This window comes from Hippocampus guttulatus, chromosome 7 (assembly GCF_054856545.1).
Source record: "Hippocampus guttulatus isolate MCC_2025c chromosome 7, RoL_Hgut_1.0, whole genome shotgun sequence".
Lineage (NCBI taxonomy): Eukaryota > Metazoa > Chordata > Actinopteri > Syngnathiformes > Syngnathidae > Hippocampus > Hippocampus guttulatus.
The window spans coordinates 18,929,048-18,952,942 of NC_141267.1; the positions used below are offsets into that span (position 1 = coordinate 18,929,048).

Genomic DNA, 23,895 nt, shown 5'->3' on the forward strand with positions numbered 1-23,895 from the left:
GGAGTGTTTTGGCGCAGCCAATGTTGCGGCCCTCTTTTTTCCCGCCCTGGTTGAGGAACACTGTGATCTTTTCACATTGGTACGCTTATGAAGTGAATGATTGTTTTTCCACAGCTTACTGCAAGCCTCTCCCTGACGTGTGTGAACAACGTTTGCTATAATTTATGATTATTATTTTTAAAATATCAACAGTGCACAGTTTTACCTCACTTGCACATTTTGCACCTAAAAATGATTCCCCATTCATCACCAATGGCACATTGAGCGTAACCGGTTCACATCATTCCCATTTGAAATTCAAAATGTTCAGCACATTCATTTCACCTTCGGTTCACCTTGGGAACATTCCGTCAATTCCCACATATCGAAAATTTCGTCGCGCACTTTGCACCAATATATTTCCACATCATGCAGTATCATTCTGTATCACTTCCTAACATTCCCGATCTTTCCATATCTGTCACGCTCATCCCGTATTATTTCATTCGTTTCAATTAAGTATCATTCAATGTCATTTAGTGTCGTTCCATGCCATTCCAGAGCATTCAGCATGAAACTAAGTTTCCACATCATCCCATGTGATTCCGTATCACTCCATATCATTCTGTATCGTTCCACATCATTCTATTTATTTCCAGATAACTCTTCCCAATTCCCTATTTTTTCCCACTCAGCATTCTGGCATTCACGCGCACTTACTCCAAAAGCTGCATTTTTCTCGTGGGTTAATTACATTACAAGTCGGCGATAATCGGCATGCTGTGGTATCTTGAAAAGTGAGCTTGTTCAGTGACCAAGTGTAACGGAGTGATATATTGCGTTTATTAAATTATGACGGAAGTGACGCAACAGCGCACAGTATGGCACCAGCTTCCCGCCGTAGTTCAGGCAGAGCTACCAGGGAAGTCACAGGGTAAGTCAGGTGTCATTGATGGTCCGGATTCATTTCTAGTTTAATTACAATATGTCACTTTGTTTTTCCTTTTTCTACGGTGCTGTGTATTTAATTAGTTCCTTGATTTGTTCCGAGTCCACATTGCTTTTTGTGTCGTCATTTAATTTAAGTTTTGTCGAATGAAAGTTTTTATCCATTGAGTTGACAGGTGTTTTTTGTTGTTGTTATTTTTGAGACTGAAAAGCCCCGTGACTTCACCTATCCCTCCCGCCATACTGTGTTGCAGGTAATGCTTCTTTCCTTTTGGTTGTACTGTATATAGTTTTTCGTGTCATTTTTCATTTGGCTATTAGTGTGGCTGGCGTGTACCCGCGCGGTTCGTCGCGGCCGCCATTATTGTACATTGCGCAGCCGTTCTGCTGCATGTGATGCGTTCAGCGGCATCACGTAAATACCAGTGGAAGTGTGTTCCCCCCCCCCCCCCTTTTTTTGTAAATAGTTAATATACGATCACCTATGTTGTATATTTTGTTTTGTTGTGCATTTAGTTTTCTTATGGATGATGTTTAGTTCAGGCAGAGCTACCAGGGAAGTCACAGGTTATTTTTGAGACTGAAAAGCCCCGTGACTTCACCTATCCCTCCCGCCATACTGTGTTGCAGGCAATAAAAAAAGAGAGAAAAGCCACATCCTAGTGTCTGGTGTTCTTGAGGCGGCAGCGACGTGGAGCTCGAGACCATCATAGTTGTGACCTCGTCACACAAGCTTATACTGTATCTCAGTGTACTCCATTAAATCAGTTCCCTCCGGAAAAACACCACAATATTTTTTTGTAACGTTTTAAATAAATACAACTAAGTGAGAAAAGAGATTTGCTTTTTGTTTGTTTGTTTGTTTTTTTGCCCAAAGTTAGTTGGGATAGGTTGTAGTTTGCTGCTTTACATAAAAAATAAATTAAAAAACGGGACTGAAAATGTTTACAATTTCAGCCTGTGACTCACTGATGCCAGCAAACTGAAAATGCATGCTCAATGGGGTTTAGGTCTGGAGCTTGACTTGGTGACTTATGCAACAAATAGTCACTTTCACACGGACATCCTGCCAAATTGCTACACTAGATTTAGTTGCAATTTGAATGTATTTATTTATATGCATATTTATTTAACATTTTCTTCTCTCACTTTTTAACGTTTTTTTTCCACTAGTTATCTATTTTTTTCCATGATTGTTATTATACCCCCCCACAAAAAAAGTCATTTTTTCCAATACTTAAATGTGTTTTCACAACTAATTTGGATTTTTCTTCCTCCCACAATATTAGAGTGCTTATTGTGTATTTTAGACTGTCCTTGTGTGTTCACGCAGCAACACTAACACTCATTCTTGCTCATTATGCTGTTTAAAGACGCATGTGTTCACATCGACGCGCACTTCCAGAAAAACTCCCATCGTGTGTTTGTCATAAGACGAGACATTCTACAAAGTAGTCCCTTGTCCCGAGCCTCCCGTACAATTGTTTCTTTGAGCTGCCAGATGCTTTGAACCTCTGCATCCCTTTTGTTTCCCTTCTTGCAGCGGCCCATCTGCCTCCAGCCCTGACGTTTTGAACAAACATTCTAACTCCCCCACCCCCCCAAAAAAAACACGAAAGGATTGAAGAAACCTGTAAACACTAAACTGAAATTTTGGATGACAGCTAAGCAAAAGAAGTGGTTGTACTGGAATGAACCTGAATGCTAAAATGGCCTCACTACAAGCGAAACCGAAAGGTAGATGAAAGCCATCGGTTGGATGGATGTGAAACTGCTGCCAAAAAGATGACTTTTTAAAATAAGCGAGAGGTGAAGAGCAGCGGGACCAATAAAAGTCTCAGCGAACGCCAGCTCCTTCACCATTTTCGGTCAAAGCTTCTGTTGCTCAGGTTGGGTTCATGAACTGTTCGCGGTCCTCCCCTTGCTCCATATCCTCAAGGAGGAGTTGTATTTTCTGGGTTCTACCCCCCTCTAACGGTCTGATGCTAAACAACAGCTCCAACTCACTAAACGAGCGGGTTGAGGCGCTTGCTGGAGCAAACGAGAACTATTTCGTCTCCTTGCGTACCCGGGTGTCTTTATTATACTGCTCCCATGTGGCCCGAGGCACGCGCCCTCGAAAGAAGAACATATTGTCCATTGAATTGTTGCCAAGAAATGTGGCAAAAAAACGGTTGAAGCTCTTGGCATTCTACCACGTCATCTCCATTTGTTTTTGTTTTTTTTAAGTGCAATGTTGAGCCCTTGGTTTCCAATGACGTTTCCGAGAAAGGCATTGTGACGGACAGATTCTCTGTTCCTGAAGTATGATTTTAAAATGTTTTTCTTCTCTGTACTTTTTTTGAACTACCGGTACATATGTTTCGAATCGCTCCCCCCCCCCCCCTTTTACTCCTCACATTTGAATACAGTTAAATGTACTCTTTATTCCTTAAATGCTGCTATCTGCTTACTATTAGAATGAATTTGTCTTACTATTAACATTTGTGTTCTCCATTTTACTGTCACTGTAGGGCATTGCTTCACAACTTTGGCATGCTACAAGGACTACAAATTACTATTGAGGCAAAACTGTGCGCTATTGACATTGGTGTGCTAAAAGTACTTACAAGTGCTAGATGTTAACTGGTAGTATTTTATAATATAATTTAATAATCTCTCGCTCTCTCCCTCTCTGTATATATATTTGAGGGGCATCACGTAAACCAGTCTGAATGGGAAAATCAGATTTGATTTCACCGAACCACATTGAATTACTTCATTTTCATTTTAAAATGTACTTTTTTTTTGCAACGCATCGCACTTCATGTTTTGAAATATGTATCAAAAACCATATTTTATTAGAGATGCACGCTATGGCCCAGATTGATTAAATGCCCGAAAATACAGTTGTCTTCACAGTTCAAAAGCCATTTTCTTCCACATTATAAATCATTTATTGCAATATATATTGTAAATCATCTGAATGTACAACGACACGAGTAGTAAAGCATCAATATTTGGGTGATTAGCTGTTATGAGTATGACACAGACAGCGTACCGTCAGCCTGGGTGAAACAAAACAAAACAAAACAAAAATCCTACCAAAAAAAAAAACCAATTCAAAGTGCAACATTTGATTGTGAGTGACGTCACAGTTGACAGAGGACAGGCAGTGGTACAGCTTGGGCTGGGGGACAACACGCAACGACAATGACCACGTTTGGTTTATTTAGTGCTTGTTTGGTAGTCGGCGGAATGATTAACAGAACTACATGCTCTCAACAAATATTGTCGAATTCTGTCTGCAGTGAACACACACGTGCTATTCGTAGGTGATAGCGAATGAGCGACGATCCACAAATGACGCTCAAAAAAAAAGTTTACACTTTGACTGTAATTGGCTATAGGTGCCACAAGATGGCAGCAAATGACTACTTTCCTCTAAATGAAGTTCCTCAACTCACGTCAACAGTTCTTTGGCACCAAGATGCCACCGGATGGCCCCAAAAATTCCAAGATATGTGGGTTCACTGTATTTCAATTGTTACATGCTGTCCGGGAAGCCTAATATGTGCTTGTGTTAAAAATATGATTTCCCACTCATTCTCTCTTTATAAAAACAACTCTGGTGCTATTTACACGACAATCACACTCCTTCAAAAGCTCATTTTTTCTGTTACACAAGGTCCAATCCATTCACACGATATTCACAAATAATACATGTGTACATAACGACGACGTAAAAAAATAAATGTGTATTCCGCCCTCCTGGTCACGTTATCATAATGCCTGTGCACAGATTTTTGTGCTTTTAGTATTGCTACTGATTGTGCCAGCATCAGGTGCTTTGTACAGTATGTAGATGGGGGTCGCGGGGGTGGGGGATCCACATGCCAAACTTGGACTGCACTGGATGACGTAGTGGTTAAACGTGTTCTGAAGGGCGTTGGTTTAAAGCTGCTCATCCTTCCCTTCTTGCAATTTAAAGGAATGCCCGATGAATAAAGCTTGTCTACTGAAAAGGTTTTTTTTCCCTTCACTCGCTCCTCCAGCCCAACAGGGGGCAGTGTCCCAAGAGAGGTACAGTCTGAGTGGTTTGTCCTCCACCTGGGAGGGGTGGGGGTCGAGATAGCTAAAGTGTTTGGTTGAACGGTGGGTCCTTTGTCGCCCCACCCCCCACCGTTCCTCCGTCCCTCCCTCGATGATGATGTCACAGGAAGCTGTCCTCCCCCAGATCGCTACAGTCCAGACACATCTCGTCCAGGAGCGTGATGTCCTCCAGGGTTTCGCCCTCGCGCTTGGCGAACGTGGAGCTGCTGGAGCCCGTCTCGATGGCGCTCTCCTCAGACGTCTGCGAGCTGCAAGGGGTGGGAGCAAACATTTAGACGCGTGGTTGATCGAAAGCAGGCTTTGTACTCATGCGCTCTCTGAAAATGTTTTTTGCAACAATCACACACACTTTTTGTGGCAACCCCCCCCCCCCCCCCATCCTGCCCCCAACCTAACCAGACACTAACCTAACCCAATCAACTTATTCTCTTTGAATTGAACATTGCAATACCTGTGTCTGTTCCGCTTTCCGCATTCATCATCGGACATGGGGTCCAGGTCGGGCAGTGGGATGATGTAGCCGCTGTCGGAGCTGAGCCGCTGCTCGTCGAAGCCGCTCTCCCGGTCCTTCAGTTTGCCCTGGTTCTTGTAGGCGATACCGATGTAGGCGTCGTCGCTCTCCACGCAGACCCGCGTCACAGCAGGGTGGTCGCTCTTCAGGAAGTCGCGATTGACCCTCTCGTAATGCTGCGGCAGGACGGGAAATGACACCCAATACATTAAAAACAGGCCGGTATCGACCTAATATTGATACCTGGTATCGGTACTCACCCATCTCTACATTTTGAACAAAAATATGGAATACTCTGAGTCTGAACTCCCTATAGCTGTCGCGTTGGTTACCGCAAACTAAATTGTCTGCAATTTTATGACAGTTTCAAATGTATTTCAACACTTCATGTATTGCATATGTGACGGTGTGAACATAGAACTAGATGGTGCCGTGCAAACTGTAAATCGGGCTTGGGTCCTTGCATTGTGGTGAGGAAAATAAAATGCCCCGCCCCCTCCTCCCACAGGCCCCCTCCCCCCTTCTCAACTGTTAAAAGTCTTGAGAAGGAGACCGTTTTGATGTCACTTGTGTGGTGTGGACTTTAACGGGATAATTAAGGGCATGAGTGGTTGCGGTGAGGACGTGGTGTTGGGGTGGCGGGGGTGAGGCCCACCAACTGGTGCTATTCCACTGTAATTACATGTAGTAGAGGCAGCCGAAAGCATTATTACACTGGCAAAGTACTTCTTTTGAAGAAAATGTAGGTGGCATTTACATAAGGATTGGGACTATATGTTTGTCTTTTTCGGGAAAATCAACAGTTCTGACTTCTTTTTAAGAAAGTGGAACATCAGCAATTTGTACTTTTGGGGAAAATGGTTCATCGATAAATGTTCTTTTTAGGAAAGTGCAACATCAAAAAAAAATTTTTTTTTCCTTTTAGGAAAGAGCAGCATCAGTAGTTTGTTTTCATTTTAGGAAAGTACAACATCAGAAGTTTGTATTATTATGAAAGTCTAACATCGATTGTCTATCTCCATTTTCGGAAAAAAAGCAACATCTATACGTCAACAAGAGGCAATAATCTTTTTAGGAAAGTGCGGCATCAATACTTTGTCTTCATTTTCGGATAGTACAATATCAAACGTTTGTCTTTTTAGAAAAGTGCGACATCAGTAGTTGGTTTTCAGTTTTGGAAATTAACAACGCATACAATTGCAGCAGTAATAGTTTGAATAGTCTGATTGATAAGATAAGATAAGATATCCTTTATTTGTCCCACACTGGGGAAATTTACAGCCTCCAGCAGCAAGAATGTAGGCAGAAAGAATTTTTGAAGAATTAATGATTATGCTATTAAAAAAAAAAACGACATCTTCTCCTGCTTGATCTGAAGAGCCACTTTCAATTCTGCGAAAAATTAAGTTAGCATCGCTCATTATTATTGCTAGCGCGTTATCAGCCATCGTGACATTCCGCTAGCCGGAAGCTGAGCTGCCCTGTGTATGTTTTCGGGCTAAGTAATTTCACTTTCTCCGTCGCTTACCTAATATAATCCCTGCGGGGAACTACGTATGCCTTTATACCACATCGAACATTGCCAACCGAAAAATCTGATGTGCAGTCAAGCCTGTATTTTGCAGGGATTATGTCACGCCTTTACATGAACCATAAACTCAATCTTTCCGAGGCGGTTGTTGTTTCCATGTACCTTTGGACTCACTCCTTAGCAACAAACATTTGAAAACAAAGGCACGCATGATTAAAGCCTCTGGGGGGAGGGGGGGGGGGGGGTGATGGCATGAGGAGAATGCACAGGTCGAAGCGGAGGGTCAAAAACAAAAAGAGCTCGGTCAGATAGCAGATGGAACAACAAGCGTCAGCCGGCCATGTGAAAGGTTGCGAGGGGGGCACTCACTCTTTTGTAGCTGGATGGGAGCAGAGATGAGACGGTGTCACTCAGACCCAAAAAGGAAGGCCTCTTCTCCGGTTCGCTGTTCCAGCACTTCATCATTAGCTCGTAGCTGCAAAGACAAACAGGTTAAGTGACGGGTGAGCTTGTAATTGCCGCCTTGGTACTCAAAGTTCAAAAGGGAAAGTGAGGCGTTATATTCCACCCCGACATACGTACACATCGAGAGGCGCGTGTTCCGGCTTGGACATCCTGTATCCACTCTTGATCTTGTTGTAGAAGCTCGAGTCCACCACCATACCGGGATAGGGCGTTCCACCTTCACGTGAAGAGGAAATGCACACGAAAATCAGACGATCTGATGGTCGCCGGTGCTTGAGGGTTCATTTGCTTTCTGGTGGCTCGAGCGTGATATCGATTTGGAATTTGGTCACGTCAAACCAAGAATCGGATTGATTTTTGAATGCTCCCATTTTTCAACGTCAACTGCATACTTTTGTGCATGTTTGATCTGCTCGTGTTGAAAGGCTAATGAGACGTTTCCGGCGAGACGATCTATGGTCAAAGGTGAAATCAGGACATGCTTTTCTTCGAGACTCGACCCAGATACCATTTTTTGTGTGCGCCACATTGTTGATCCATATCAAAGCAAAAACTTCCATCTTTGCCTTAAGCAAAAAAACAGAACAAGATCAGATGATCTGATTGTTGTTTGTGCTCTAGCGGGCATTCTGTTCCATATTTAGTGATTTTTTTCGCCTTTATATATAGATATATATTTTTTAATCATATCAAGGCATGGATTGAAGCGATTTTCATGGCTATTAAACCCAAAAAATATCAACAAGGGTGATGTCGGGACAAACTTGTCTTGAATGCTCTACCCAGTTTCCACTACATACTTAGCGGTAAATGGAATATTGATCCATATCAAAGCATAAAAATTTAAAAAACCATCCACCTTTATGTGAAGCAAAACGACACAAGATCAGATGATCTGATTCCAGTCGGCGCGCTGGCAGTCTTCTGGTTTTAGGCGGTTCTTGCTTTGTTGGTTTAAGAATTGATCACATCAAGGCCAGAACTGATCATAATCTGGTTGCCGTTGAACCCAAAATGGCCGAAATAGATGCCTATCAAAGCTGAAATTGAAACACGCTTCCCTTTGCCGCTGTACCGACATTTGTCGCCGTTTGTTATACTTTGGGACAGGTTACGATTCCACAAAATTCTGCTCCAGTCTTCCCCTACGGATTGTAAATGTAATCTAATCCGAGGTCAATAACGTAGCTCGGGTCAAGGTATTTATTTTGACGATGGTTGGTGGAAGAATGACACATTTGCGCGCATATTACATTAATCTGTAATTTCCCCATTGCGGGACAAATAAAGGGATATCTTATCTTATATTTAGCTTTAGCATCGACAGGTGGCCCACCTAAGGAGAATATCTCCCAAAGGAGGATTCCATAAGACCACACATCGCTCAGGGTGGTGTACATGTTGTCAAAAATGCTCTCCGGTGCCATCCACTTGACAGGCAGGAAGGTCTGCACAGGAAAAAAACAACATGCCTTACGAGGGACGGTCTTAAGAGAAAGCTAGCAAAATAAATCAAAATAAAATCTTGCAGACTTACACTGCCTTTGGACACGTAGTTGTTGTCGTGCATGATGTCTCTGGCCAGCCCAAAGTCGCAAATCTTCACAATCTTGCCCTGAGAGAGGAGAACGTTCCGGGCGGCGAGGTCACGGTGCACACACTGTCAAAAGGAACAACCAAATTAGCCGGCCTTTCGTTCCTTCGCTTCCCAGGACTTCTATTTCTGCATTAAAACCCTGCCCGTGTTTAATGATAATACATATTGCTTCACACAGCATGAAACTTGTATAAACATGCCAGTGGGATGGATGGATGGATGTGTGACCACTTATTTTATTTAGGGATAATAACTATGAAGCTGGGAGGCTGGCCTGGTAATTCTAGACTTGTCTGTGTTGCTGCTATATTCAGACGAACTGGCCTCGCTTGCGAGCGCGTTTGCTTGTGACTGCTTATCAGGCGACGATCACTCGAATGGCTTTGGATGTCGTGACACAACAACCATAACGGTAATGGGGGAAGAGAATACTCTGTGAAATAAAGCCAGTTTTTTTTTTTTTTTTGTGGTGAACCAGAGTCCAAACTTACATTCTTAGAAGCCAGGAACTCCATGCCCTTGGCCACCTGGTAGGTGAAGCTGAGCAGGTCTGTGGTGCTGAGACCTTCGTCCATGTTGTCTGACAGCAGGTTGTCCCCTTCCATTTCTAGTAAAGACAGCAACACAAAACAAAACAAACAAAAAAAAAACGTGCTTGTCATAAATATAGCGTTGGCTGTGCCGACCTGGCTTTGGTTAATGGCAGGGAGAAACCGGGCAATAATACGCAAGTGCTGCAATTATCCTCTCTCCTCCGCATAATTACAGGGCTGTACCCATCCTAAATTCCGACAAGGGTGTACCCCTGGACTAACAAACCGAGCAAACGTAGACCGACAACAGAAGGAGCCACACAAAAAGTTGCACTCACCGTTCGAGCCTTTCTGGGAGGGTGGGTGGTCGTAGTCCGAGCGCTGGATGTCAGAATATTTGGAGGTGTTGGGCATCTCCAGCATGGGCACGTATTGCTGAGTGGTGTCGACCTGCTTCATGTCCATGTAGTCGGCTTTGCTCTCAAAGGACAGGATCACATAGCTGCGGGCAAAGGCCGGCGAGCAAAGTGTCAAAGCCAAGACTGGAATCTATTTGCTGCATTCCAGAAAATGGGTTGGCAATTTCCGACGCCGGAGATTTAACGCAAATCTGTGTACCCAGACGCTAGCTTAGCTGACTTTGAATGCAAAGGCAGGCTACTCCCCAGATTGGACCAGTCAAAGAGTATAATTAGTAGAATAGCATCCACACTTAACGCCTCGTGTTGCGTTAGAGCTAGCATCCGTGCTAAGCATTCAGAATTGCGTGCGCCGCTTTTCCGCACACTTTAACGATCAGAAAATGTATCGAGACTATATTCAAGCTAGCATTGGTGCTAACATTAAGGTTCCGAGTTGAAGGTTGTAGTTTTTGCGTCACTTTAAAATTCAGTTCAACCATGTTGTCTTCCATCGTGTACCTTAATCGTGAACCATTCCTTGATGTCGGCATGTGCCTGCGGCTGCGAGTAGCAAAGGATACGGTCGAGGCTAACGCGGGCGCCGCATTTAGAATGTGCTGCGGTCACTGCGAGGAGCGGTCGCTGTGAGTCATCCGTCAACACGGATGACCCTCCGACAGGAGAGATGCTTGCTGATTGACCGTGTTACAATTGACAGCTATGCCGTACCTCCGTCGCAATGAAGTTAGCGTGAAAGCCGAAACCACTTCAGGTCTGCGATTTGATTTGCCGAAGACGCCAGACAATCTCCTCAACCCGCGGGAGAGAATGAAAATCGAGTTACTGATCTCCGCTTTGGGGGAATGTGTGCGCACGTGTGTAAGAAAATGGAACCAATCGATGTGACGTGGTTTTTGCGAGCATCTGACTCACTTCGGATAAATGCATTAAACTCAAGTAACCCAAACATGCGCTACCTTCTGCTGCTCTCATCCGCTGGGTTAATTCCAAAGATGTCCAAGTCTTTCTTCTGTTTCTCCGGGTTAAGGCTCAGGAAGTTCTCTCTATTCTTGTGCAGATAATTGACCAGATCACCGTAGAGGCAGTATTCAGTGATAATGTAGATGGGGCCTGGGAAGGAAATGACAGATAAGAAGTCAGCCTGTGGACTAATCTTATCAGAGGGTCGTTAAAAAACAGGCACGGTCAAGATGGCCAGCTTCAAATTTCTCATGAAAGCCTTTTATGATTCCACTCAAATCACGGTTTTGAAGGCGTTGGATTGAAATGCTCATCGTTAGGTCCCTACCTGACTTGGTGCAGGCTCCCAGGAGGTTGACAATGTTGAGGTGAGGTCCGAGGTGAGTCATGATCTTCAGTTCTGACATCAGAGCTTGTTTCTCACTGGATCTGGCCGTGGCTACAAGAGGGAAACTTGGCTGTTACCAAAAATGACATCGCTGACTCATATTTTTCGATTTCTTCAATTGGAGCAAATCAGGTTTTTTATTTTATTTTTTTAATGAAATAGAAACCAGGTTGACGCACGTTTTAGCATCTTCACTGCCACCTTCATGACAGGTTGGGAGCGACTGAGTCCATAGGCGGTGCCCTCCACAACCTTCCCGAAGGCTCCAGAACCAAGGATGCGACCTGGGGGGCAAATTTACATGGTGAGCTATCAAGCTAGAACATGTATGCAAACACACCCTGGATGTCTCCGTTTTATTATCTGTGGTCCTGGATCACTGTCCGCAAAGCTTCCAGTTGCACTGTTGGGACAAAAGTCCTAGACACGCCTCCCGCTTTTAGGCAATTGTATCATTCCAACTGTTCCAATTGTCGAAAGGTCCTTTTTCTGTTCTAGCGCAAATGATTGCAAAATCATTTTATCTTGAGTCATCTGAAAGAATGGACGAAAGTTTTTCACAGACACACTTGGATATCTTGTACCGCTTGTAAGTCTTCCCAGAGGGTGGACTGACTGCATATTTCTTTTACATCGTCACGTCCAAGTAAGGGCTACTGGCAAGGTGTCCAACTATTTTGTTCAAATAATGTCAATTCGCTTATCCCGGCCTCATGGCTCACCCAGCACCAGCCTGTCGCGCGGGAACTCCCATCTGGAATCATACGGCAGCTGCATAGGATCCACGTAGATGTACTCGTGGCCGTCGGGGCTTACGGACTCGATCACCCTCCAGCGGATCTCGTAGCGCGGTTTCTGAAAACACATCACCGCTTGTTAGACTATCGCCAGGGATGGAATTTGATGGCGAGAGCTGGGGTGAATCCATGAGAATGAATGAATGAATGAATGTAGTACCTGTTTCCAGATAACAACCAAGACAATGAGTGAGATGATGACAATGACCAGCAGCACCAGCACAGCGGCAGCTACGGTCAGCTCCCGATGAGGGCCTGTTCGGGAGGACAGTCGGTGGTAAGATGCGTTTCCGGATGGCACGTGTGATTTATTTGATGAGATGCTACGCGAGAGGCACTTAATTAACTCATTCACTCCCAAAGACGTTTTTAAACGTCTTTTCAGACTTGGTCTAGAAATGACTGGTACTGAATGAGTTAAATGCTGTTTGCATTACTGAGGCCAGAGGGGATTCTGGGAGCAAAGAGGTGGGTGGGAAAGGTTTGCAGATTACGGGTGATGATAGGTTGTAAAGCTCTGGAAGGACCAAATAGTTGAACGACTGCATTAGCTGTCAAAACAGAGCTGGCATCTTGAGAGCTGCTTTGACATTGACTTGACCAGACCGGTCGCACCAAAACGGGAAGGGACTTGACAACATCTGAAGTTAGAGGGCGCGGGAACAGTGTTTCCTCTTACCGCTGGACACGAGCTTCACTTCCCGACTGTCAGCGGCCATTTCGTTGCGGGCCAAGCAGCGCACCGCTAACGTGTTCTCCAGATGGCCGAATAGGACCTGGCTCTCCAGGTTGTTGTACTCGTCCACATGCGACTCCACCTGGACGTCCGTGGAGTTGGCAGGGAGCACCACCCAGTACGATGAGTCGTTGGCACAGCTAAACGAGAGACAACATACTGAAATCATCCTCAAAGTCACCCAGGTTGAATTCCAAAGCGACCGGCCGGGGCTTACTGTTTAATGTTTTTACAGATGAACCATTCCACTTCCGGAGTGGGCTGCCCCCCGGCGATGCACACCACGGATTGGCCCGAAGCTGACCCGTGGTGGATGTCCATCAGGTCCACAATGACCGCAGGGACTGGAAGAGTCACACAGTCACACAACTATGTGAGATAACGTCGCTAAAAGCCTGCTAGTGCAGGAAGGTGATAACATTAAAATCACACTGAAAGGGGTTTGGGCATTCCTTTTGCTGACCTTTGACTTTGAGGTTAAAGCTGACACTGTGAGTTTGGTTTCCATTCTCCACCCTCATGGTGTAGTTTCCATTGTCTTCCTCTTTTGCACGGATCAGGGTGAGGACGCCCGAGTACCTACGCCGAAAAACAACACCGTAAGTTGAGGTTCATCCGGAATGTGACTCGGAACTGCCGCCATGCTCATTAGTTGAGTCGGAATGAGAGTCTCACCTGGTCTCGCTGACCTGACGCAGACTGGTGGAGATCTCGGCAGTGACGTCGCTCAGCGGGAGTCCATCCTTGAGCCAGGTGACGCGAGAGCCGGGGAACGAGTCGATCTCGGCCCTGAACTCACGAACCTCGTCCAGCTCTGCCGATTCCTGGCTGCCAAACTCCGGCCGCAAGAACAGAAACTCACGTTCTGTTCAAGAGGAGAGGCCAGCGGTTTACGAGACATTTTTACGAGTGTTTAACAATGCCTTGTGCATATTACAACATCGAGTGTTTTTATACCATAAACTGTGATGGCTAGTTGCTTGGTCTGGCTCTCATTACTCATGATATCAGTGATGGAGCAGGCGTAGAGGCCGCTGTCTTTGGCTGAGGCTTGTTGGATGGTCAGGGTATAAAGAATCTCCTGATCCCGCTTATTCTCGTGCACCGTCTTATTCCCGCGGTTTGCCTGCCGGGTACAAAGTACGCGTTTCAGATCTAACGTCACAGTTGATGACGTGACCAACAACCCTCTCACCATTTTGCCGGGGTATTTCCAGTGGTCCTCCAGGATTTCCGACCCGCGAGCCAAACAGGTGACTGTTATGGGGTCTCCGACCAACAGAGCGGTTCGTTTGGCGGCCAGTTCGACGTGCAGAGCGCCACCGCCTGACATGCGACAATTCAGAAGGTCAAGGGCCGAAGCTGAAGGGCCGATTTGCTCCCAGGGCCTTGTAAATACGCACCCGTCCAGCCATGGACGATGTACTCTTCGCTGTAGTGGACTTCTCCGTTTATGACGGCCTTACAGATGTAGGTTCCGGCGGTGAACACCCCCAGGGCGCCTCGCTTGCTGTCATAGACACTCGGCACAGGCCGCTGGGTGTCCATGTTAAGCAAGGTCACATTTGCGCCGGGATCGGACACCCGACACTGAATCTCCATCTCCTCGTGACCAGACAGGACGTGATTCCCGAAGGGCCCCGGTGGCACAAAAGGAACATCAGGATCTGAGCAAAAAAAGTCACTCAGCACAGGTAAGGAACGGGATGACCAAAAATGCTAACGAGATGCCGTGCTCAGCGGACCTGGCACATAGATGTAGATGCTGCTCTCCTCCGCCTCGTCTGTGTTGTTGTGGCTGTAGAAGCAAGTGTAGAAGCCAGTGTGCATGGCCGTGGCTTGGTCCACCGTGAGGGTCGTGACAAATAGGCCGCTGTTGTCCTCCTGCGTCTGCTCAGGCACGTCGAGCGGCATGTCCCAAGCCAGTCTCGCTTCGCCCCGGCAGGTCAGCGTGAAGGGAGCGTGGAGGGCCACCACCATTTCCTCTGTCTGTGGCAGGAGCACCGGGCCCGAGGATGGCGGGAAGGTCAAAGCAGTGGAAGCTGAAGGGGGGGAAAAAAACAGGGAATCAAAAATCATCCTGGACTGTCCTCCCTCATATTTGCTCTCGAATTCTTTAACCCTTTAAAGGGACAGCGGTTACGGCGGCTTATCATGTGATCAGGTTACAGGTTATCATTATTGGTGCATGAATGGGTTAAAGGGGTTTTTAGCAATGCGCAGCCATTATCACCACACTCGGGTAGCACTGCCTGGCTCATTACCCCTGTGATGTCCTATCCTGTCCTGTCCTGTCCTGCCTTCTTAGCTACTCATCACACCCTTCCTGTGTAGCACTACTTTCCCCTGTGCTTCCATGCGTCCGTCCCATTTTCTCTCCCAACTGTCCCGATTATGGTCGCAAGTAAGCGACTGCTGGCCATCCCCCCAAAAAAGTCCAATCATACCGATGGATCATTTACAGTCTTCAATGAACCTAATGTGCATCTGTTGGGAATGTGGGAGGTCGCCGTAAGACCTGGCTTCGAGCCCCGTACCTGAGAACTACGAGGCAGATGTTCTAACCACTAGATCGTCATACAGCTCCCTTGCTATATCGATCGAAATCCAACTCCAGTGTCATATTTTGAAGTCATTGTTGTAAATCTTAGTTGATGGTTTTGCTTAAAGTTCTTACATCTGACTTTGAGGGCGAAGGAGAACTGGGCCGTGCGAGAGCCGCTCACGGCCGTGATGGTGTACGTGCCGCTGTCTCTTTCCAGAGGCTGCCGAAATGTCAGAATGCTCTGGTACCTGACACAAGAACCAAAAAGTGACTTTGTCAGTGATGTCATCACAATCCCCAGGCAACATAAATACAGTTTGCGCCTCAGTGCCTGTGAATTTTTGTTTAACCTGCACAATATCAATATTTCAAAGAAATGGAGAATATCATCTGGATGTACAACAGCATGAATGCGAATGCTCGTCTTTCTGTATTTGTGTAATTCGATTTCAATATCGAGCTCTTTATATTTACAGTGGATCCAGGTGGTAATCATTTTAGCTCAGCACAAAGCCTAAAAACAGATGTGCCTTAAAAAAACAAAAAACCTTGGCTTCATCCAAACATAACAACACGCACCAGCCAGAGCTCTTTGCGCTCAGGTGGTTTATTTGATCTGCATGAAAAAAAAAAAAAAAAAAAAGAAACGTAAAATCAACAATGATGTAGCTCCGCGGGTGGTTAAGTGCTTGGCTGGAATCAAAGAAGCCCAAAGCCTGCGGAATCATAGCATAGCAAGCGAAGATCTTCTGGCACAGAACTCCTCGGTGCTTGTTCGATGATAATGTATATTATGACACGTTTACGAGAAGACTTTTTCTTTTTTGGCGAGCAATTTGCCCGGAGACATACGAGCAAGCTTTACTTTCGGCCAAGCTAACCTGCTCCAGGTTGGAACTGAGTCGTTTCTTTACCTGTTGCCATGAAGGTGGCTTGTTTTGGTGAGAATGTAGTAACCGTCTGGTATGTCCTTGCCATCTCGCTTCCAGCTCACTTTGGGCGAGGGGGACGCATGGATGAGGATGGTGAACTCGGTTTCCTCCAGAAGGCTGACAAACTCAGTCGCGAGGATCCCGCTGTGGTCCAGGGTCACGAAGGAACCCTCCTCTGCAGAGACCAGGGGGCGGGGGGGGAAAAAGCGCTTCAAAAAGGGAGAATTCAGAGGTTTGCTGGGCAGGAAGTGTGGCCGAGGAGAGGGTCTGGCACACATCTGCCAAAGCCATCGCAGGAACGACGAGTATGATCTCGAAAGCAGAGGTAAACCTCCACGGTTTCCCACAAGAAAACCACTTCCACGCTGGGGCAAAGGGTCTTACCGAAGACTGTGACAGCCACGGCGCTCACGCGGACTTTTCCGCTGACTTGGTGGGTGACGGAGCACTCGTAGGTGCCGCCATCCTGAGTGCCGGCTCGTTGGATCACCAGGGTGTAGACGACCCTGTCGGGAAAATTTTGTTTCATCTGAACTGCTTTGACAGCCTGCAAGGAAGAAGAACAGGGAACTGTAAGAATTATTCAGAGGACTGACACATACAGTAGCAGTTAATGGTTAAAACACAGGATGGAGGGCAAGAGATGAATCACGATGGAGTCCAAAACCTGAAGTCAAAAGAGTCCAATTTTCTGGAAAACGGCTCAGGGGAAGCCCTAAACTCATGATCCTACAATGTGCTGTTGAGATTAAATCAGATCTGCACAAGAATAACACCAAGCCCTCGCTGTCATGTGCAAGACATCTGCCCTACAAGTCTAAAGGCCGGTTGGGGGGGGTCAAAGGATTTACAACGCTTTGAACTTCTTCCTTCTCCCGGGCCATTTGTCCCATAGTTGGACTTCCGCGTGACATGTTATGCGTGAACAGTTCGAGCTGACATCTAGATCGTAAACACACGAGGACCGTCCGTCCGTCCGGCCGGCCTCTGTTTTTCTTAAGGCGTTTCTTTGAGGCCGCTAAAAGGAAGGCCAAAACCAGCGCTTGGCTAATTTGAGACTCTGAGCTCCTGGGGAGGACAACAACACGGAGGCGTGACCGGCGGTTTGAAGAGAAATGAAGCACAACGCGGACGCGGCGCAAAGCCTCGAAGGTTTTCAAGCTCGAGAAGACGGAAAAGAATGCAATGCATCTCGCCTGTGTTTTCGGGTGGAGCCACTGCTGGTGAAAAGAGGAGCCGGCGGGGGCCACGCAGGTGATGTTGAGGGCCTGCCCCGCCCGCAATTCCTCCGCGCTGACTTTGACGTCCACGTTGAAGTCCTCGGCCTCTGCCTCGACTAAAAGAGCCACAAGGCAAGTGGTGTTAGAGCATCATCTGACCACTTGATCATACACATACACACACACACACACACACTGAATGAGGCCTGTTTGGCCATTTCCCACATTGTGATAATGATCTAATATAATGTCTCTCGTGTGGTGATTTCAGCCGGCAATGCTCTCATCGTAACTATGTGGACATCGGGTGAGTTACGTGCATTATTATTTAGCATGCTCCCATTTCATTCTCCACAGTGTCCTTGATGTACGCTGATGATGTCATGATGAAAAATGATCGAGGTTTAAAACTAGCATTTATCCTGACTCATGTCTTATTTCAAGAAACAAATATTTGGCCAAACCAGACACATTCGGGAGCAAGTGAAATTAAATTACACATCAACATTTGTATGTTGGATCTTTTCTCGGGATGGACAATTGACAATTCCTCATTTGCATAAAATACAATTTAAAAATGAATTTTAAAAAACGATGGGGTGGCACAACCTCTGAATGTTCTGATCTCCAGTTCAGAGGCAGGTGCTGTATTGAATGAGTAAATGTTCATTTTTTTTAATGCTAATAATTCAGCATCTGTAGCATACAATTTATTGTAGATAGATTCATCGATTGTAATACTGATAAAACTATTTCTAGATTGCCCGTACCATGATCTTTGACAGTGTAGATAGCACTGGTGAGCACCCGGCCCTCAACGGTGGTCTCACACTGGTACTGGCCCGGAGAAAGGCTCCCGAAGAAGCCCAGCTTGTTGTCATAGAAGACGGGCATCTTCTCCCCGCCGGGTACGCTTCTCAGGGTGACGTGGGAGTTGGGATTGGACACACGACAGGGGATGGATGCTCCCATGGCATCCGAGGTGACAACCAGATTGCTGGGGCTCTCTGGGACGAACGGGACCTTGGGATCTGGGTGTGCAAAAGATAAGATAAGACAACAAAATAACACAACAAAACACATAATAACAAAACACATAAGGCACAGACAGTCGTGCAATCTTAATCACTTTTCCTGCATACACTTTGTTGTTTGAAGCAGTTAAGATATCCTTTATTTGTCCGACACTGGGGAAATTTACAGTCTACAGCAGCAAGATTGTGGGTAGAAAGAAGAAAATAAAGTTATAGTTATATACAGTTATAGATGACATTGACATGACATATAGAGGGACAATTTAACATTTTCATTAGTTGGGTAAACATGCCCAATGAGAGAGAGAGAGAGAGAGATGATTTCTATCACAATATTAACAAAACTTATTCAAATAATTCTATAACCGGAGTGTCTTCGTGTATTTTAACACGTCACTCAAAACAAACAAAAAAATATATATATATAATAATGAAACATCGAACCAGACCTGGGACAAAAACGTAAATCTCGGCTTCGTGCTCCACTTCCGGGTCACCTGCTGCCGGGTTTGCCGCCAAAAGCTCGTCCAAGCAAACGTAGTAGCCGGTGTTGGCCGCGGTGGCGTTGTAAATGAACAACGTGGCCGTCATGTAGCCCGGCAACACGAACGTATTCCGGGGCAGAGGCTCGGCCCACACAACGCTGCCGGTCCCGCTGCAGCTGACGTTGAACACGGAGTCTGGTCTCAGGACGAATTCCTTCTGGTCGGAGATGATGGTGGGAGGCGGAAGCCCGCACTTGACTGTGACACGAACGTTGTTTGCTTTAGTTTTGAACTCACCACCAAGCACTCCATATTTGAAGTGTGGAAGCAAACGGGAACATACCCGTGACTGCCAACGTTATGATGGACCCAAAGAACACATGGAATGTTCTCCAACCATCCATGTTGATGGACGTCCTAGCCTAGAAAGACAAGACAAGAAAAGGTAATTGAAGTCACCCCCCCCCCCAAGTAAGATTTAATGGGGAACAGCAATGGTCACTTTACATCCACAAGCAGCAAAGCCTTCACAATAAATTCTTGTTTTGTTTGTTTATTGAACATATAAACAGATAATGGAAATTTGGCAGGAGGTAAAGGGAAGTATTTTTTTCAACTTAAGAATAAAACAAATAGTCATCATTAAGCACAATTTACATGTTCAAAGGAAGTAGGAAGAAGTTAAAAAAAACGTATCTAGTCCTAATCCTTGTTTGTGAGTTTTAATTTGTTTGATATTAATGTAGTCATGGATAATCTAGTATATCTCAATCTGAAAAGAAAAGGAAAAAAGGTCTACATGCAGACAAATGTATCCAAATGCTTTTGCACTTCTATGTGCTGCACCGACATATTACTACAACGTTCGGTTTGTACAGGGACTACGTAAGCACACGCTCAGGTGCATTTATATATTGCTTTTCTCTCATACTCATCATCAATATTTCGTTACACTACATTCAAGTCACTTCAAGACCCCAATCCATTTTTTTACTCGTAGCCTTACAAATCAAGGCTATGAAAGCCACCTTTGAAAGATTCCAAATAAAAATGCTACTCACCAGTGTTCTATCTTTCATCTTATCAATAATCGGTTGGTCAAAGTCCAACAAAAACTGGCGCTTGTAAATTATAAGCGCCTGTTTTTGTTTGTCGAGGAGGAAGGAACTAAGTACAAATACTTGGGTACTGTACCTAATTAGAAAGAGCTTCTTGTTTTCCAAACTTTTTACACGGAACTTCTTACACCAACTACCACCGAAAGAAATATTCTCACCGCACCAGCGCAGTTTGAACATTAACCCTGTGCTTCAATATGAGAAAAGTTGCACTTAAATAATGACGGAATTCAAATGTACTGTGTTGGGACTGTTGTAAAAAGTAACATGCAAATATATTGTACTTGTAAATAAAACTAAACTGCCCTTAAACATGTGAATAAAAGTGCACACTTTCAACATTAACACTGCACTTGGAAACTGGATCGCAAAATGAAAGAAAAAAATACTACTTAACTGAATAAAAAATGTCCCTCAGTTCTAAACAGTAAAATGCATTTTTTTGTGTGCAAATTTATATACAACTGAACGTTTCTTTAATGCACTTGCACTGAAAAAAAACATTCAAGCCACTGTAGCGTGCAGCAATGTTTTAAATGTAATTCAGTTATTCTTTTGGTTACCACTAGAGAGCGGTAGTGTACTTCAAGCAGTCCACGCAACACATTTTAAGAATTACTGCTTTAAAATTACCCAATAATGATCCCCAGAAGGCGAATAATGGCAAAAACGTGCAGTTTCGAGGTTTACATGTGATTCACTGTTTTTACAAGTGACTTTTTTTGTATCTTCATCTGTGAAGGGTGCAACATTTTATATGTTGTACATGTTTAAGTGTTAAATGATTCCTTCGTTGAGCTGGCATGTATGGTCCAAAAACGGATAATTTGTACTCTATTGATTGGTTGGGCGACTAGTTAAAGGATTAACTAAATTTTATTTGTATCTGTACTTAAACGTCTTAATTTTACTGGCAGCATTTAAATTTTGCCCTGTATGTTTGAAAAAAGGTATCAGTACTTTCCACTCCTTTGTCAAAATAGGCTTGCTACTTTTTTCATCCTCACGATTACAGTACAACAAAACAAAAGATGAAGAAAGTGATGCGACAGATTGAAGAAGCAAATTATTCCACATCCACGGCTTGATTTCATTTTTGGCGGCATTGTCGCCTCCAAGAATGATTCGTGGCGAATTGGCTGTCTCGTCCACTAACGGGGAAAAAACTTGTCCCTTCTATTTTGATTAAACAAATGGGTAAGTTGTATTTTATTTTCGTTATCATTAGCAAACGTAGCATTTTTGGCTTCTCAGTATGAACACTGTGCATGTTAAAAAAAATATATATATATATTTTAAGTGCGCATGATGTTATTTTGTTTTCGTTGTCAATTTATCAAAACGGGTACAGTATTGCATGCCATATACAATCAACTAATTTTTGCTTTTGTACCTTGGTAAAAGAAACGTAAAAAGTGTGTTAAATCAGTACTTTGACTTGAGTCTTACTGTATACTGTTAAGGAATATACAATACATATATTTGGAATTTTACTTGAGTACATAGTTTGAGTACTTTTTATCACCTGTGCTTTTCGTTTTCTGGTTGCTGATTTTGACGCTCTTTTCCTTCGAACCAATTAGACGCCGTCCACTTAAAATGGTTAAATCGTTCGACTGTTGTAGTTCATGAGACTACCACTGGAGGGAGACACAGTCCACCACTTGAACCCCCCCTTTCTTGCCTTTTTTTTTTACTCTTCGCTCCCCTTTCCCCCACTAAAAATGTAACTGTAACTGCTTTTTTTTGCTTTTGTTTTTTTACACGTCAACTCATTGAAAATATGGAATTTTCTGCGTGTCTTTCGCAAGTTTTGATTCATTTTCTTGTTTATTTTTTTACGTGTTCGATCAATTGATTGTGTGTGTGTGTGGGGGGGGGGTGTTCTGAAGTTTTTATGGCTTCTTAGGGTCAAGTAATAGTTTGCAAGGCAACACTAGTTAAAGGCTTAAATAAGTTGCATTTGATGTTTTCATCTCGGACAGAAATGTGCGTTGTTGTTTTTTCAAGCTCTTTTGGTCGCTGCACGAGTTCCAGTGCGCAATAATGCGTCTTCGTTGCTTCTTTCATTGTTTTGCATTTCTACATCTAAGATATCCTTTTTTTAGATTGTGTATATTCCTTTTGCACGGCTAGGTTGGCTTTGAAGTGCAATTTTCTTTGCCGCAATCAATCCGTCAAAAATGCGCAAATGCTGATTGTTATTTCAGCGCTGATTTTCTGGTTAAAGTTGTACATCTGTATCCATTAATGTAGTCCCCCACCCACCCACCCCCCGCCCCCCCAAAAATTCAAGATTGACCCACAATACGTGCACAAAAATACCCACGTAGAACAGCCCGTTGCTCCACAGTCCAATCTTCTCTTAATGATGCTTCCCCCCCCCACCTTTTCCCCCTCTTTTAATTAATTCCACGCATTCCACAGGAAACAAAACAAGCCGAAGTGAAATTCCAAAGTGCGGGGGGAAAAAAAACAAGAATCCCACCGGTGGATGACTTCCAGGACTTTTGAGGTGATACCTCCAGCTGCGCGGAGCTTCTCTCCAGCCGGGTGCGCCTCACCTCCAGCGGTGTGGGGAGCGGTGGGGGGTAACCATATGGCGCGCAACGGGGGCATAGCCAATACACAAACTTCCAACCACACAACGAATGTGTATCATGTATTAAACGGGCTATTTTTAACGAATTAACCCCCACTAAAGAGCACTTCCATTTTTTTTTTTTTTTGCTTTCCCCAGCCCTGGCTTCAATTTACCTTGAGTAATCCTCTCGTTACAATCCGTCTGAGCAAGTACATCCACAGGGGCTGAAAAAAAAAGTTGACTCCAAAAAGGCGCTTAATAGTCCACGGAGTGCGTGTGTATGAATGTGAGTGTGTGTGTGTGTGTGTCTGTGTGTCCACGTCCACTGAGTGACTGAGCGAGAACGACCTGTGAGTGGGTCCAACTTACAGTCCTGCCTCCTACCTCCCTCCCTCCCCTCAGAAAAGTCATCATCTGGCTCCAAGTAAGTCGCGCTCAGGAAATGACCCCCTCCCAACTCCTCCCAACTCTGGATCCCCCCCCCCCACCTCTCCCTTTTGCACCTTCCAGACTCTTGCAGAAGAATTGTTTTTAATTCCATGAGTGAGCCTCATCTTAAGCAATAACACTAAAAATGTGCTATTGTATTTCTGAATCGGACTCATGAGCAGGGGCATGCAAATGGTCTCAACCCCCCCCCCCCTCAATCATTATTATTTTTGATAGAAAGCAAACCTTGCGTCAAGACACCAGACACATGTAGCGACAAGAACAACTTCGCAGAGGATCAAGAATATATGCCGAGAGTGTAATTGTGTTGTCTGTATCCATGTGTGGCAGCACCCTTCTTGTTCAACGACCCCTTGCTTGTAAGTCCCGCAGCATCAAGTTGTTTTGCATTGTGTGTTAGCATTAAGCTAGCAGACTTTTTTAAGGCAGGTGGGTTGGTTAAATGCGCAATGTGTTTTATGTTCACACTTAAAGTGGAAGGAGCAACAAACAGCTTGAAGCTGGCTTTTGGAAACTCCTTTGAAAAATTTGACACCATTTGGCACGTGTGACTCAATGTTTTTTGCGT

General features: G+C 44.8%; 1 protein-coding gene and 1 long non-coding RNA gene across 4 annotated transcripts in view; one reads left to right on the forward strand and one right to left on the reverse strand.

Moving 5' to 3' along the window:
• Nucleotides 1-13,934, forward strand: part of LOC147202880 (uncharacterized) — a 36,621-nt gene extending 22,687 nt beyond the window's left edge. The window contains exons 3-7 of the long non-coding RNA XR_015101460.1: nucleotides 11,639-11,730; nucleotides 12,394-12,500; nucleotides 13,195-13,332; nucleotides 13,520-13,558; nucleotides 13,658-13,934. This is a non-coding gene — a long non-coding RNA (uncharacterized LOC147202880). The remainder of the gene's footprint in view (nucleotides 1-11,638; nucleotides 11,731-12,393; nucleotides 12,501-13,194; nucleotides 13,333-13,519; nucleotides 13,559-13,657) is intronic.
• Nucleotides 3,745-23,192, reverse strand: pdgfra (platelet-derived growth factor receptor, alpha polypeptide). 3 transcript variants are annotated; one of them, XM_086116496.1, is made up of 29 exons: nucleotides 23,051-23,192; nucleotides 19,519-19,597; nucleotides 19,140-19,433; nucleotides 18,427-18,687; nucleotides 17,633-17,772; nucleotides 16,821-16,983; nucleotides 16,419-16,611; nucleotides 15,637-15,752; nucleotides 14,705-15,001; nucleotides 14,363-14,626; nucleotides 14,155-14,285; nucleotides 13,917-14,085; nucleotides 13,635-13,824; nucleotides 13,423-13,538; nucleotides 13,177-13,303; nucleotides 12,903-13,099; nucleotides 12,384-12,478; nucleotides 12,149-12,281; nucleotides 11,606-11,710; nucleotides 11,367-11,477; nucleotides 11,035-11,188; nucleotides 9,995-10,158; nucleotides 9,615-9,730; nucleotides 9,064-9,186; nucleotides 8,863-8,974; nucleotides 7,644-7,743; nucleotides 7,431-7,536; nucleotides 5,471-5,706; nucleotides 3,745-5,267 (listed from the first exon to the last, which is right to left on the reverse strand). In XM_086116496.1, the coding sequence occupies exons 1-29, from the start codon at nucleotides 23,090-23,092 to the stop codon at nucleotides 5,120-5,122; spliced, it is 4,482 nt and encodes a 1,493-aa protein (XP_085972622.1). In that variant the 5' UTR covers nucleotides 23,093-23,192; the 3' UTR covers nucleotides 3,745-5,119. The 3 variants fall into 3 exon arrangements, with proteins under 3 accessions (XP_085972622.1, XP_085972624.1, XP_085972625.1); XM_086116498.1 differs by lacking the exon at nucleotides 23,051-23,192 and adding an exon at nucleotides 22,782-23,036; XM_086116499.1 differs by lacking the exon at nucleotides 23,051-23,192 and adding an exon at nucleotides 22,623-22,682.
• Nucleotides 23,193-23,895: the final 703 nt, after the last annotated feature.

Bases quoted from the DNA above. Each gene is read 5' to 3' on its own strand.
- pdgfra (XM_086116496.1), bottom strand. From the start codon at position 23,092: ATGTACTTGCTCAGACGGATTGTAACGAGAGGATTACTCAAG. The intron at 19,434-19,518 runs GTATGTTCCCGT...TTCGTGTCACAG, and splicing joins CATAACGTTGGCAGTCACGG to TCAAGTGCGGGCTTCCGCCT. The intron at 12,282-12,383 runs GTACTACATTCA...ATGTGTTTTCAG, and splicing joins TGGTTGTTATCTGGAAACAG to AAACCGCGCTACGAGATCCG.